The 14,360-nt window shown below is 32.0% G+C and overlaps 1 protein-coding gene across 1 annotated transcript; it reads right to left on the bottom strand.

Moving 5' to 3' along the window:
* Nucleotides 1–200: 200 nt before the first annotated feature.
* On the bottom strand, nt 201–3,655 carry LOC139498555 (G-protein coupled receptor 157-like). Its single transcript, XM_071286993.1, has 3 exons — nt 3,218–3,655; nt 2,145–2,350; nt 201–1,508 (listed from the first exon to the last, which is right to left on the bottom strand). Exons 1-3 carry the CDS (start codon nt 3,633–3,635, stop codon nt 1,092–1,094), a joined length of 1,041 nt encoding a protein of 346 aa, XP_071143094.1. The 5' UTR covers nt 3,636–3,655; the 3' UTR covers nt 201–1,091.
* Between the last annotated feature and the right edge of the window lie 10,705 nt (nt 3,656–14,360).

Below are 14,360 nucleotides of genomic sequence, written 5' to 3'. Positions count from 1 at the left end.
TGCAGAATTTTAAGCCAATTGCCATTGGATAAGTTCATTATCTGTTCATAAAGCGGAAGATAGATAAAAACGAACAAAAACAGATTCACATGTAATAATTGTTAAGAATCACAAATAAGATAAAAATAAATGATATAATAAAATAGAAGATAAATATAACATTTTAACATTTTGCCAAATATTCATTATAGTATCCGAAATTCAAATTGTTTGGAATGCAGAGAAACGATACGTATTATTCTGAAGTGTTAACAGAATATTGTGAGGTTAAAAATTAGCTTAATATGTTAAGATTAGGGATGGATTTAGAAAACTTAATTGTTTGTGTGCTTGTATGGTTTTTTGCAGATGAAATTTAACATATTTGTCTTTAAATACAAAACATTAGAGAATGACAAAATCTATTCACATGTCAATTAAAAAACGGTCAATGTGACATACCGAAAGTTATAAAGAATTACATAGAAAGGGCTATGAATCAATCAAAGTAAGGTCATCACTCAAGAAATGTTAAGGTCGCCATCATGAGCTTATTGGCCATTATGACAAAAGTGTGTCAGAAATCATATCTGATATTCTTCCTCAGTCATAATAACCTTCTATCATTACCGAACTGAACAAAGAAATAACACGACGGGTGCCGTATACGGTGCAGGAAATGCTTACCCTTCCGGAGCACCTGATTTCACTCCCGGTTTTTAGTGGAGTTCGTGTTGTTTCTTATTTATTATTTATAACTGTTGATGTAAATGTCCTTTGGATTTTTGAGTCTTTGTTTACTCCTTGGTTTTGATTGTTATTGTCTTGATAAGGATATGTGAAACACAAAAAATACCCAAACCACAAACTATAAAATTATAAAATTACAACTTCATATAGACTTACTAATATGATAAAAGTAAGACACAAAAAACCGTATATTAATCATTAGATGTTGTTATTGAACAAACTAATTCACATAAACCAAACATGACGCTGACATTCAAAATATTTCTTATGTGCTAATTAACATTGTAAATGACTTATTTGTCTTTTTTTTCTATATACTGTATAAATTAAAATAAATATTTATTTGAAAAGGCAGAACCATGTTATAGTTTTCTGTTATATAACAGAGGTTTCTGTTCGTTGTCATGTTGTATATTTGTATCTAATCTTTCCTGAGTATGGGAACAAATATCAGAAGAGGCTATTTCATTAGGTGAAAAAGAAAGGCAATTGTTTAAACTAAAAGAACGAACAGCATTATCAAAGACACAAAATAAAATGAAATTCCAAAAAGCCTGCGCACTATCTCCATATGATTGAAGAAATAGTAATGCCAATTTAAAATTTTCAAAATACAAGCTTTTTGGATCACTGCCATCGTCAATAATATTGATAAAAAATCTAGCCGTTCCCCAAAACCTAAGACAATAAAGGATCAACCAAGTAAAACAAAAAAGTTCGTCCTCCCTTCGAAGCCCATTGCTGACTTGATTCCAAAGATAAGAATTGTGGCGTCTTCTCTGAAAAAGATTTTTTTTAGATATAAAAAAACAGAACGAAACATGCATTTCAATGTGACCTTTATTATTTTATTTAAAGAGCTATTTCAATAAATCAAAAAAAAAGACAAAAGAATGCAGGATTTATGCTAATCTTAATTGTTTTTAATATAACATTTTGCATGTTTGTTTCATATTTTGATATTCTTCTCAATAAAACAATTTATATCTTATAATCTTATTATAGGCGATGATGCCTTTGCTTGCTACTCAATAATTGAAAGATGCAGTTCAATCGGTGTTCTTTTTCATCTAGTAATTTTAAATAACTATGTGAATACGTTAAGCAGGAATGTAAGTTGAACTTCGGTTAACATGTTCGCTTTTCGAAATTCATGATATAAATTCTTTTCACAGAACTCCTATTTCTTGAATAAAACCTTCCACTGGAGACCAAAACTACTGAAGGTCAAACATAGTAAGCCGTCCGAGGTAATCCTAGATGTAGTAATTTTAGAAAGTTAACAACTAAGTTAGATGACAAATGACATATTTTTCTACCAAGAAAATGTATCCATAATATACCATTTCAGTAATGCTATTAAAACAACATTATCTTCCGGGCAAATCAATGGAAAACAGGCTGTGCTTACATACCTTAAAGAATGTTCTTATTTTTAGTAAAATATACAATGAAGCTGTAATCAGGTAAGTTAGTATTTCCCAGCCTTTTCCTGTTAGTAACATCCAAAGGATTCCGTATTTGTCTTTAGATGTTTTATTAAGCCAACACCAAACTCCATTTAAAGCAAAACCATTATTTCCGAGAACTCCATAAGCCAATGCTGCTGATGTTATAACTCCTACAAAGACATGGTTTTGTTCATATGTGTGTTCTAGAATTCCATGACATTGTATAAGAACAAAAAAATAGACAAATAATAAAAAATAATAAATGATTTCGTACAAAACATGTATGAAATCGTATTCGAAGATTTGTCAACTTGTCGGCTATTTACCGGGTAAGATACATAAACTACAATATCAGCCACCAAATAATGAAATACGAAAATTATTACGCCATAACATTTCTAATTCAAGAAAGATAAGGATCCAATTTGGAGAAGCGATTAAGCAAGTTTAAAAAAAAACCTCCTTTCACTAATTTACAGATTAAACGAGCAATAATAAAATTTATATTTTAAGAACTTAAAAATAGTATACTTGCTGTAAGAATGTTCATTGATAAGTTTATTATTTCAGCAGAGAGTTGCAATACATATGTATGCGCTCTATTAATTCAAAGTGAGCATAGTTATGGTCAATAGCATGCTTTCAGCAGTCGATTAATAATGGCTTTTGTATTCTCCAAAACTATCGGTATTTAGAATTGTCTTCTGCATGTTATAAAACCATTCTATGGAGCCTTTTAATAATTAAAGATTTGATATATAAAAATAATAACGTATATCGAGGAACGTTTTCTATTGATTAATCTAAAATTTAACATTTTTAATATAATAGAAATAGTAAAGTTTTCTTAAGCATTGTAGATACTCAAAAGTATCTATGATTGAACAAAATATGATGAAAGAAAATAGATGTCTATTTTTTTCATAACAAAAATTACTCTAGGATTTAAAGCTGCACTATTTGGATTGAGAAATTCAAAGTAGATAACGTTACACTATTAAATAATTTGATAAGAACGTTTCAGAATCAAAACTTACCTGGGATTCCCCATGCAATACATTGCAACAGGAAACGTTGCGATCTAGACAAAAGTAGATCTGTCGAATACCAAACACAAATGAATAGGTAAAGCGCTATAAATGTTGTCCAAAAGAATGATGCCATACATGAAAATGTTGTCAAAAAACTTTGAACTTCGCATAAAGTGTCCGATGTTGTGGAGTTGTTCATACCAAGGTTGTACCATCTTATACCGGCTATTTCCTGGCCAAAAGCAGTCATCATATCGGCAACAGTAAGAGCCACTAACATGGCACGAACTTGATTTCGTGTTGCAGGGATACATCGGTACGACCAAATTATTATTAATCCTCCTAAAAGTGACAAGGAAGCACTAACAGTTGTTATATTGGCCGATATTGTCAGATCAGATACATTTAAAGTTGTCTGATTCATTTTTAAACGTTGTTCTATCATACAAATAAGATTTCGTTAAGTATTTCACAAAAATAGATAGCGTAGATATAAATCATGTGCATCATGTTCACGTTTTATTTAAGGGCAGTTTAGATAACGCATTTTTTTACTGTATCATGCAAGTTTGTTTACTTTTTGCTTCAATGATACATGTAGCTATTTTGTTTTAAGACAATGACAAACCTTTAAGAGCCTTGTTCCACTAAAAAATAACATGGGCTTAATGTTTAAGTTCAAAGTCATATTCTAAAGTTTGTTATTTGCTAGTGTGTGAGTCTTCCCTTTAAAAGCTAGATTCAATTAAAAGAACTGGTGCATATGATTCGGTTATTGAGGGGTAGCCGGAAGTAGACATTTTGCAATAATTCATAGGGAAATAACTATATTTTTGGAATCAGCATACAATAACCCATCAAACTACAACAGAAATAAACTGTTGAGGCTAATCATGCTAATGATATCCATTATTTTAAAGAAAAGTGAAAGGAAATCATATATTTCTGGAATCTGTTTAAAATAACCTTTCATAACTCTGGAAGTGACACTTTCTAAAACGGAGGTAATTATGTTCTCCCTTAATTCCCAGAAATATCTCTAGCAATTATATCTTTTCCATATCAGTGTAAAATATCCTCTCATTTAACACTGGAAGTGATGTTTGTTTGATCTGTTTATGCCTAACCCTAATGATTTTTTAAAACTTTTTTTTTTATCTTTAACAGAAACTACTGATATCAGGGAAGACCTTTACTTGTTTTCTTAACATCTGGTTTACAATTTTATCCGCCACATTTATTTCTGGCACAAAATGTCGATTAATGTTTGGTATATAAAATCGTACAGTTTATGCGCCATGGCACTGACCCCGCTTAACCGAATACTTTTCGTTGCAAGCGTTATCTCTCACATTTGTTCGTTGCAACAGTTATCACCCCTAATACTTTTTCTTGTGTTTGAAACTCCTCCGTTATCGTACAAGAATGTTTTTCGAAATTTCTAGTGATCACAAGATATGTGATAAATGCTTAGTGGTTTATACCTAAGGTTCTATTGATTAAAGGTTTTTAGACCACAGAAATTGATTGAAGGTCAAGGTCAAAGGTCAAAGTCAATTTCTAAATTTTACATTTTGATCGTTTCCACAATATATGTAGATTTTCATTGTGAAGTTTTCACTATAATTCGATAAAGAAAAAGCATCATTTCACTGACAAATTTACTGACTATTTTGCTAAACCGTCTGGCCCTATATTTTATTTTTTATGCCAATATGTTTCACAGTCCCCGTTTTTAACCACTTATGTAAATGTTGAGATTGTTAGCAAAAGACGAATCGTGCGCAAGGACAGACTAAGTCATGCTTATAACAATATTATATGGTATTCAGGTCTGAGACAGGGTTCATACTGTCTATTTAATGGGAGACCAGAAAAACGCGTGTGTCCATATAACATGAAATTCCATAATCTTGGATAAATGTGTTGATCTATAGTTGAAGCTTTAGTAGTCTCTCAAAATTACTAAAACTTTGAAAAATCTATTTTCTCGGTGGAAGTGTAAAATTCAGGAGTTAAGAAGAAATTATTGTTACCAATACATTCTTCAGATTATAAATATGCAGTTAAGGTTCATCATAACCTTATGGCTAATAGAAGTGGGACATTTAAAGACGTATCGTATCTGTATCTGATACGTTGACGTATATGAACGCATCTATTGGTTATTGTCAAAATACATGTAGCTATCGAGAAAAGGGTAAAAGTGAAAGGTTAATGACTCTTTTTGGTCTCTTATATTTGATACCTGAATGGTTTTTTTTTTTTAAATTGTTTAATAAATGTATTAACGGTGTTTATAGACTTGCTTCTTGTATGTCAAAATCCTTACTTCTTACATGTATTGTAAATTGACTGCCCTAAACGTGATGTCACTACGATATATAGAGATTAATACATGGCCTTTTCCATATCAGCCTGTGTATCATCCTGAGACCCCCATATCAGCCCGAGACGGAGTCGAGGCGCTGATATGGGTCGAGGGATGATACCCAGGCTGATATGGAAAAGGCCATGTATTAATCGCTTTATCATATACTTCCGACAATAGTTGTATGTAAGGCAAATAAACAAATGCAACAGCTAAAACAGTCAAAAACTTTATAATGAAGTTAAATTATGAATCAAATATACAATAATTGTCCAACAACAGCATCATTACCTCCATATATATGTATGATTTATTTCCAATAGAGGCATTTTGAAACATTGAAAATTTGGAAGAGTTTTATGATCATTATTACTCAAGGTTTGTCTATAAAATGATTCATAATTGCCAATGGCATTTGTTAGCAAGTACTTAACTATCCCCACAAAACTTCACGTAAATTTTGACGTCGTCATAAAAAATATCTGACGCCGTCACAATGGAAAAGTAAACAACCGATACCGTAAACACCGGAAGTAACTTGCACGAGAAGCACTGTTATGGGTTTTTGCACGCCGAGACGCCCCTGATATGGGTTATCAGACCGGGCTGATATGGGTTATCAGAATGGGTGGGAAATTATGGCTTGTGTACTTCCGTTCGTTAGCCATATGCAAAAGCTATCATATTATTGCTAAGTATATGATAAATATATATATTCAGTACCTTTAATACAATTATGAAAGCATGGACGACTGCATCTACACACATTTAACAATCACGTGTTTGTCGTGTCAATCTATATACCTGTACATGTTATAACACTCGATGTTTAAATCATTATATAATTAGAACTACACAGGCGTGAAGTTGAATTATAAATCAAATTTAACGTTGACAATCTCTATATACGCGTACTTTGAATTTGCTTATGATAAATGAATCATTCAACATCAGCAAAGTTGGATTGATGACTGATCAATATCAATTTTAATACATTTAGCAGGCAATACTTTTTTCAAATATTAAGAATAAAATAGACCATAATTTTCCTATTTTTTCCCTCTCTTATTTCTGTTCTCGCATTAATTATATCTGCATTCAATTTGGTGTCATTAAAACTCATGACTGAACAGTGATGATCAATGGCTTAAATATCGAGTGTGTAGATATAAACGAGTAAACATAAATTGAAAACTATCGTGTAATAAAAAAGGGTATTAATGACTGAAAGAGATCTTACATAACAAACAATTAATCCACATAAACATATGTATTTGAAGCCATAACTCAAAGATACGTTCGGATACGTCAACGTATCAGATACGGATACGATACGTCTTTAAATGTCCCACTTCTAATACGGCACGTATTTACACCCCAAATTTTACTCTGAGTGCAGACTAACGTATGCACCTGCAACAGTTTTAAGGGATGACAGGAACTAGATATATAGATTTTAAATGCATTTTATGTTTTAGAAAATTATAAACTTTCTAGATTTTGCCTTCCAGTTTTTTTCGTTCCTGCAGAAGGTGCAAAAATTAACTTAGTAGTGAAAATGATTGAGAAGCTCCCCTCATATAATCAATGTTGTGAGTAGTATTGATTTACATGGACAATGGATGGACAATGTACACCTATAAACAATATGTGATTTAAACTGTGTAACTGAGTGGACCGTATCAAATGAAACTAGGGTGTTTGTTTATTTTGCTATCTTCTGCAGACTGAAAAAAACTGGACATGGAAATCCAGGTGAGTATTTTATTTTCTGAAACGTAGACTTCGTATGACTTTTATATATCTAGTTCCTGCCATGCCTTAAAACTTTCCTGGATGTACCAGTTTGTCTGTACTCATAGTAATTTTTGAGGTGTAAACACGGCCATATTTTTCAATTCCTTATGATGAACCTTAAGGTTTATGATCCCTTCTGTAGCCATTTTTGTACAAATTTTTCAAACATCAATTGTATCTAAACTACAGATATAATAAATAATAGAGAAAGGCCATTTTGTACATATACTAGGGGGAAAATTGATGGCGAGCATTATTATTTACTGTTGCATTGCATTTGAAAAAAAAAGAGTACTAGTACTTTGTGGCACATAAACCAAGATTTCTGTAGAAAATCCACAGCCTTTAATACAGAGATTTTTGTTATAAAATTTGAAAAATAGATTACTCATTTGCTTTTCTACGATGTGCTAGTGCTTATTTTTTACAAAAAGTTCTAACCAACCTAGCTGTAAATTCCAAAATACCTCGTGCTGAGTCACTAAAGTCGAGCGCACCCTAAAAGGTGTACTTGATTTGGACCATATTTTTATTTGTTTTAACCAATAACAACATAAATAAACTTGTTTTAAGGAAATCAATGCTAGCACTGCATGCAATAATCCTATACCTATCAGTCATCAAACTGCCAAATATGATATTATTGATAGTACAAGGATAAAAGGCTGTGGATTTTCTATAAAATTTCCATTTGTTTAGCATTGAATCAACAGAAGGGTACACAATCCTTTAGCCTTTTTGGTGACGTCTATTATAGTCAAATAGGCTTCTTTCGAGTTTGTCCATTACCGGAAAAAACTCGTCAATTATGCACGCCTTTATGACGTCATTTACCAGATAGAGGAGATCGCCTGTATCCCTGCAATCTTAACGTTCATCAAGCTTTTTAGTGATCGTCATTGAGCAGGATACTAGAAATAATGTTTATACCTAATCCCAATTCCTTTATGACCACAGTGCTGATTTTCAATTATCCTACAGCAGTCTATAATTTGTCATCATGTCAGTTCGTTCGGACTTGGTTATTTTCCTTATCACACTGTAAAACTCTGCATTGACGTAACAACGCTAATACCAGTGTACAAAATTAGCGTAGAATACGTTTTTTTCTACACTTCTAAATAAAAAAAACCATTTCTACTGATATGTTTTCATTGTTATTCTAAAGTATTGTACAAAAATGTCAATTTTCTAATGGTCATTTCAAACCTGACTTCCGAATGCTTAAAAATATTTCCGAACTTCAGAAAATCCCACTTCCGGCCTCCATTGCTTTGTATACATTCCATTAAGCGTCTTTAACGATTTTCCCGCCAAAAAACCCTACTCAAAATGGAAGAATAACTTTTAGAAAAAAAACTGTGTTTATGCAATATTTTTGTGCAGGAATATAGAGAAGGTTAATAAAAAACGATATACATATAATTTTCATAAAAACAAATGCTGGTTTAATATAAAGAGATAAATATTTTGACCATAGGTAAATTTTTATATGAAAATTCATTGATGTCGAATTTCATGGCTTATAATGAGGTTTCCTATTGAATAAACTCCCATTTTATTGCAAACTATTTCCAAACAACATCACACAAACAAATGATATAGTATAAAGTGGCCTTAGTCTAAAAAATTGACAATAGACCAATTTGATTGGATATATACTTCAATGCGAAGCGTGGCATTGACGCCATTGACATTTGCATGTTAAGCAGCTTTAGTATGCAGTGACTAAGAAAAAAAAATGTTTTTAGGTGAATTGCTTACCTCCATTGCGGTATATTATAATTCAATATGCCGAATATTTCGTGCAATATATCATCATAGTTTTCCAAATACTAGCTCAACATGAGAACGGAATTGTCTATACCCTTAAACGCACGAATGACGTGTTTTGTATGGATTTTCTGGTGTGTCCATATAACATGAAATACCATAATCTTTTATAAATGTGCTGATCTATAGTTGAAGCTCGAGTAGTCTCTCAAAATTAACCAAACTTTGAAAGAAACTATTGCCTCGTGGAAGTGATTTGATTATGGTTATTTGGTTTTTGTTACGAATTGTATTTGATATGGATATAAATTCACTAAAACCAAATATTTTGACAGAAATGCATCGAACTCGAAAGTTGTCTATTGAGTCGAAAAGAGCTTCCGCTAACCCTTACAAACCTGCATGTAACCTTCCAGGAATCGTTTGTATTGGATCCAGGAATATATTACATCTTAGCTTTATTTGGCAAACCTTTGAAAATGTTCGTCCTCAATGCTTATCAACATTTCTTTTGGCCATTTACTTTTTTTATTTGACCCTCACTGATTAGTCTTTCGTAAACGAAACGAATATCGTGCGTACGTAATAATAAGCTATATTTGCAGAGTGTTGTGTGAACGTATCAACAGAGACTTTTACGAAAGCAACATCGATGATGTTAATTATACAGTAAAGGAATATCCTGATAGCCATTCATACCCTTAAAATTACAAATCAGAGGGCCGTGCAAGATAGCTGATCATTTCTCAAAAATATTGAAATACTAGTAGGACCGAAGAACACGATTATGAAAGAAATTAATTGATATCTAAACTGACACATTGAGTTTTAATTAAGTCATTTCACTTCATATTGCTTAACTTTTCCTTTCTCCACGTACCCAATAAAACCTTGGGGGTTAAATAAATAAAGGCAACAGTAGTATACCGCTGTTCAAAACTCATAAATCCATGGACAAAAAACAAAATCGGGGTATCAAACTAAAACCGAGGGAAACGCATTAAATATAAGAGGAGAACAACGACATAACACCGAAAGGTAACACACACAGAAACGGACCAAGCATCAGACAAAACACCACGAGAATAACACATATAACATGAAAACCAAATACATGAATTTGGGATAGACAAGTACCGTGCCACGTCTTATCTCAATATCTCAAACATAAACGACTCAACGTTAAAATGCAACACACACATAAACGAACAATAATATAACAATGGCCATCTTCCTGACTTGGTACAGGACACTTTTAAATGGGAATAAAAGTGGTGGGTTGAACCTGGTTTTGTGGCATGCCAAACCTCGCACTTTAATGGCAAAGTTAAATATAACATTGAGATGACAACATAATATTACAATACAAATAAATAGGAGAACATATTAGACAAAGAAAAACATGATTAAAAGCATCAGGTTTAAAATTCAATACGCCAAAAACGCGCCTTGTCTACACAAAAATCAACAGTGACGGACGCCCAGATATAAAAGATCGTAAGTGAAAAAGTACAAAGTTGTACAGCACTGAAGATCAAAAGTAGAAAAGGTTTCGCAAAATACGGCATTGTTTTTATGCCCGGGATAAGAACATTCTTATCATAGAACAATTCATTCTATTGAAAACAGTAACTTTTATCTAATGTATATGAAAGAGTTAACATAAAGAAACTGAGGTATTAACTAATTACAGAAAACTAAACCCGAATACATAACGCCAAGATATAAAAGATCGAAAGTGAAAAAGGTACAAAGTTGTACAGCACTGAAGATCAAAAGTTGAAAAGGTTTTGCCAAATACGGCATTGTTTTAATGCCAGGGATAAGAACATCCCAATTATATAGAACAATTCATGCTATTGCAAACAGTAAATTTTAACAAATGAATATGAAAGAGATATACATAATGAAACTGAAGTATTAACTAATTACAGAAAACTGAACCCGAATACTTATGCTATTAAAGTTTAACACAGAATAGACACAACCGAATCAGTCCAGGCGTCAACGTAATTAAAAAAATGTGACGTCACATACGATGGCGAAACGGCACAAACGTTATGTCACATTTGAATTTATAATTTATGAAATTTAGAAACAGCATGACGTCACATATGAAAAACTATCGAAGTGAGATAGAATTAGGATTGATTTAAGATTATATTAGAACTAAATACTGATAATTCATTTAAACAAAATGCATATAGCAATACTTATTAATAGCAATTAACTGTTATATATATATATATATGTCCAGTTTGTTATGAATCCAACTTCAAACGTAAATAATCGTTCAAAATTTTAATATAATTAATAAAGGCGGTGATTAATTTTTCTATCCGTAACACCTAAATATAATAAAAAGACGACAACACATTTGACAAAATCCGATGAGAATTACAAATATAACATTAAACATGTAAACTAAATACATGAAATTGGGATAAACAAGTACAGAAACACGTCTTATAGTAATGCGAATTCACATTCAGCAAAACAGTCACAATCGGGAATAAGTCACGTTAGGTAATTAAAAGACTAGACGACATAATGACAAACCACAATCTACCATGTAGTAAAAATGTCCTTAGCTAGTTTGGTTAAAGAGACATCATATGGATCCACCAATTCGTGATGGTGTCCATAAAATTTACGGAGAGTCAATTTTAATCTGTCCGCCTCATAACTTTGTTGGAGCAGTTTCTGCGTAAGGAGCACACTCCTGTATATGAAGTCCGTATAGTGTGAACAAGCACGTGAATAACGTATCAATTGTGATATGTTAACACCATACGAAGGGGCAGAGGGTATGTTACTGCTGAGAAATGGGAAATTGATAATTGGGAAGTTGAAATCGTCCCGTTTATCATAGATTTTCATGTGAAGTCGTCCATCTATGTCAATATTGAGGAAAAGATCAAGGTATGAAGCAGTCCTTCTAGTATCAGTAGTATCCTTAATTTCAAGCTCACTTGGATATATGAGATGTAAGTATTGGCTGAAGTATGGGTTGTTCAATGATAAAACATCATCAATATATCGGAAAGTAAAATTAAAGAATTTCGCAAGGTGCTTTTTCTTTTTGTCTTTTAGAAGGTTCTGAATAAATTCTGCTTCATACGAATACAAAAACAAATCAGCCAGCAGGGGTGCACAATTAGTACCCATTGGAATACCGACTGTCTGTTGAAATATAAATCCTCCAAACTCAACAAATATATTGTCGATCAAAAAGTCCAGCATTTTAATAATATCATCTTCAGTATATTTTCTGGAAGATTCAGTGTGATTCTTCGCAAAATATGAATTATTGTATCCCAAAACAAGAAATTTGTATCTACGATTCCCCTTTTTATAGAAAAAGCTCTGTTTTATGAGATGGTGAAGTCGATCTTTCAACTGAGCATGGGGAATAGTAGTATATAGCGTAGAAAAATCAAAAGTTTTTATGTTGCTGCAAAATTGCAAAGATTGTGATCGAAGGTTAAGCAGTAGATCTTTCGAATTTTTGAGAATCCACATCTGGTTAACACCACTGGTAGAATATATCTCCTCACAATATTTTTGAAGCCCATCTTTAACTGTAGAAAGAATAGTAGTCAATACTTTAGAAAGATGTTTAGTCGAACATTTTGAAGACCCAGCTATGTATCGTTCTTTATATGGAGTTTTGTGTAATTTAGGTATCCAGTATAATGAGGGCAAGTTTTCTTCGTTTTCTTAAGGTGCCTACAGTCGTATCGTTGGTGGCATGACGTCTTTGTTCGAATTGATTTAGTATGTTTAAATAGTTCGATTCGTCAGTTATATAAGTTAGATCTTATATAATCAGGTTAAGTCCTTGTAAGCTTCGAGGATAAGCCTAAGGAAAAATCTTATTACTTTTCTGACATTTCTTTTTTTGCTAGTTCTTATAAAGAAATCTTACAAACCAAACTGAAGAAATCAATTTGGTCGCTACGATCAGTTTTACATATTGTTAATTTCGCATAAATAATATGAAAAAATATCGAGCGTTTTTTTAAATAAGTCATTTGATTAACACGTGTCTTAATTGGTGAGCTGAAGGGTATCTGTTTTTGGTTTTGGCTCACGTGTCTTTAGTGTTCTTTAGAATTTTGTTGACTTGTTTGTCTTTTCATCAATTTCAATTTCAATTTTAATTTAGAAATAATTTAAAATTTGTTTTTTGTTTAAATACCTTGGTCTCGTGCTTCCTTTTATACGTAATTGGGCGGGTTGTTTTTTAAACTAATTTTATGAATGTTTTGTAATGCTTTAACATCGTTTAACTGCTTCTTAATAACGACAAAATTAAATATGCGGTATGTATATCTGCTTAAAACCATCATTAAAATATGATAAAACAGATCTATGATTTATTTTAAATATACTTAACAATAAACTCATAATAGATACCAGGATTAAATTGTGTATATACGCTAAACGCTCATTTCGTCTCCAAAAGACTCATCAGTGACGCTCGAATCCAAAAACGTTAAAAAAGGCCAAATAAAATACGAAAGTAAAGAGCATTGAGGACCAAAATTCAGCTAAGGTAATCTGTGCCTGAGGTTGAAAAGCCTTAGTATTTCCAAAAAATAAACATTTTGTAAACAGTTAATTTGTAATTATAACCATATCGAATAAAATTCGTAACCAGCGACGAAAAAAGCGATTCCTGCACTCAAAACTGCGTATTGTCGGATTTCCGTTGATATCAATTATGTTTTGTTGTTTATACTTCCGTTTCAATGAGAGAACCATATAATGGGAAACTGTATGGGTTTTCTAAATTAAGTGCCTACAGTCGTATCGTTGGTGACATGAAGTCTTTGTTCGAATTGATTTAGTATGTTTAAATAGTTCGATTCGTCAGTTATATAAGTTAGATCTTATATAATCAGGTTAAGTCCTTGTAAGCTTCGAGGATAAGCCTAAGTAAAAATCTTATTACTTTTCTGACATTTCTTTTTTTGCTAGTTCTTATAAAGAAATCTTACAAACCAAACTGAAGAAATGGTGCTTATATAAAAATTCTCAAGAACGATGCAATAATCTTATCTCATACAATGCCTATTGCTGAATTAACAGCGGCGATTAATATCAAGAAGCAAAAATAAACCATTATGAAGAGAAAGACGAACAATTCATGGTAAAAAGTTAAAATGGGGAACATACTGCAATCAACAATACGTCACAGAATCT

This window comes from Mytilus edulis, chromosome 12 (assembly GCF_963676685.1).
Source record: "Mytilus edulis chromosome 12, xbMytEdul2.2, whole genome shotgun sequence".
In the NCBI taxonomy this organism is placed as follows: Eukaryota; Metazoa; Mollusca; class Bivalvia; order Mytilida; family Mytilidae; genus Mytilus; species Mytilus edulis.
Note: the sequence above shows the minus strand (reverse complement) of the source record. Positions and strands in the feature narration are given on the sequence as shown.

Bases quoted from the DNA above. Each gene is read 5' to 3' on its own strand.
- LOC139498555 (XM_071286993.1), bottom strand. From the start codon at position 3,635: ATGAATCAGACAACTTTAAATGTATCTGATCTGACAATATCGGCCAAT. The intron at 2,351-3,217 runs GTAAGTTTTGAT...ATGTCTTTGTAG, and splicing joins TATTGCATGGGGAATCCCAG to GAGTTATAACATCAGCAGCA. The intron at 1,509-2,144 runs GTATGTAAGCAC...AATCTTTTTCAG, and splicing joins AAATAAGAACATTCTTTAAG to AGAAGACGCCACAATTCTTA.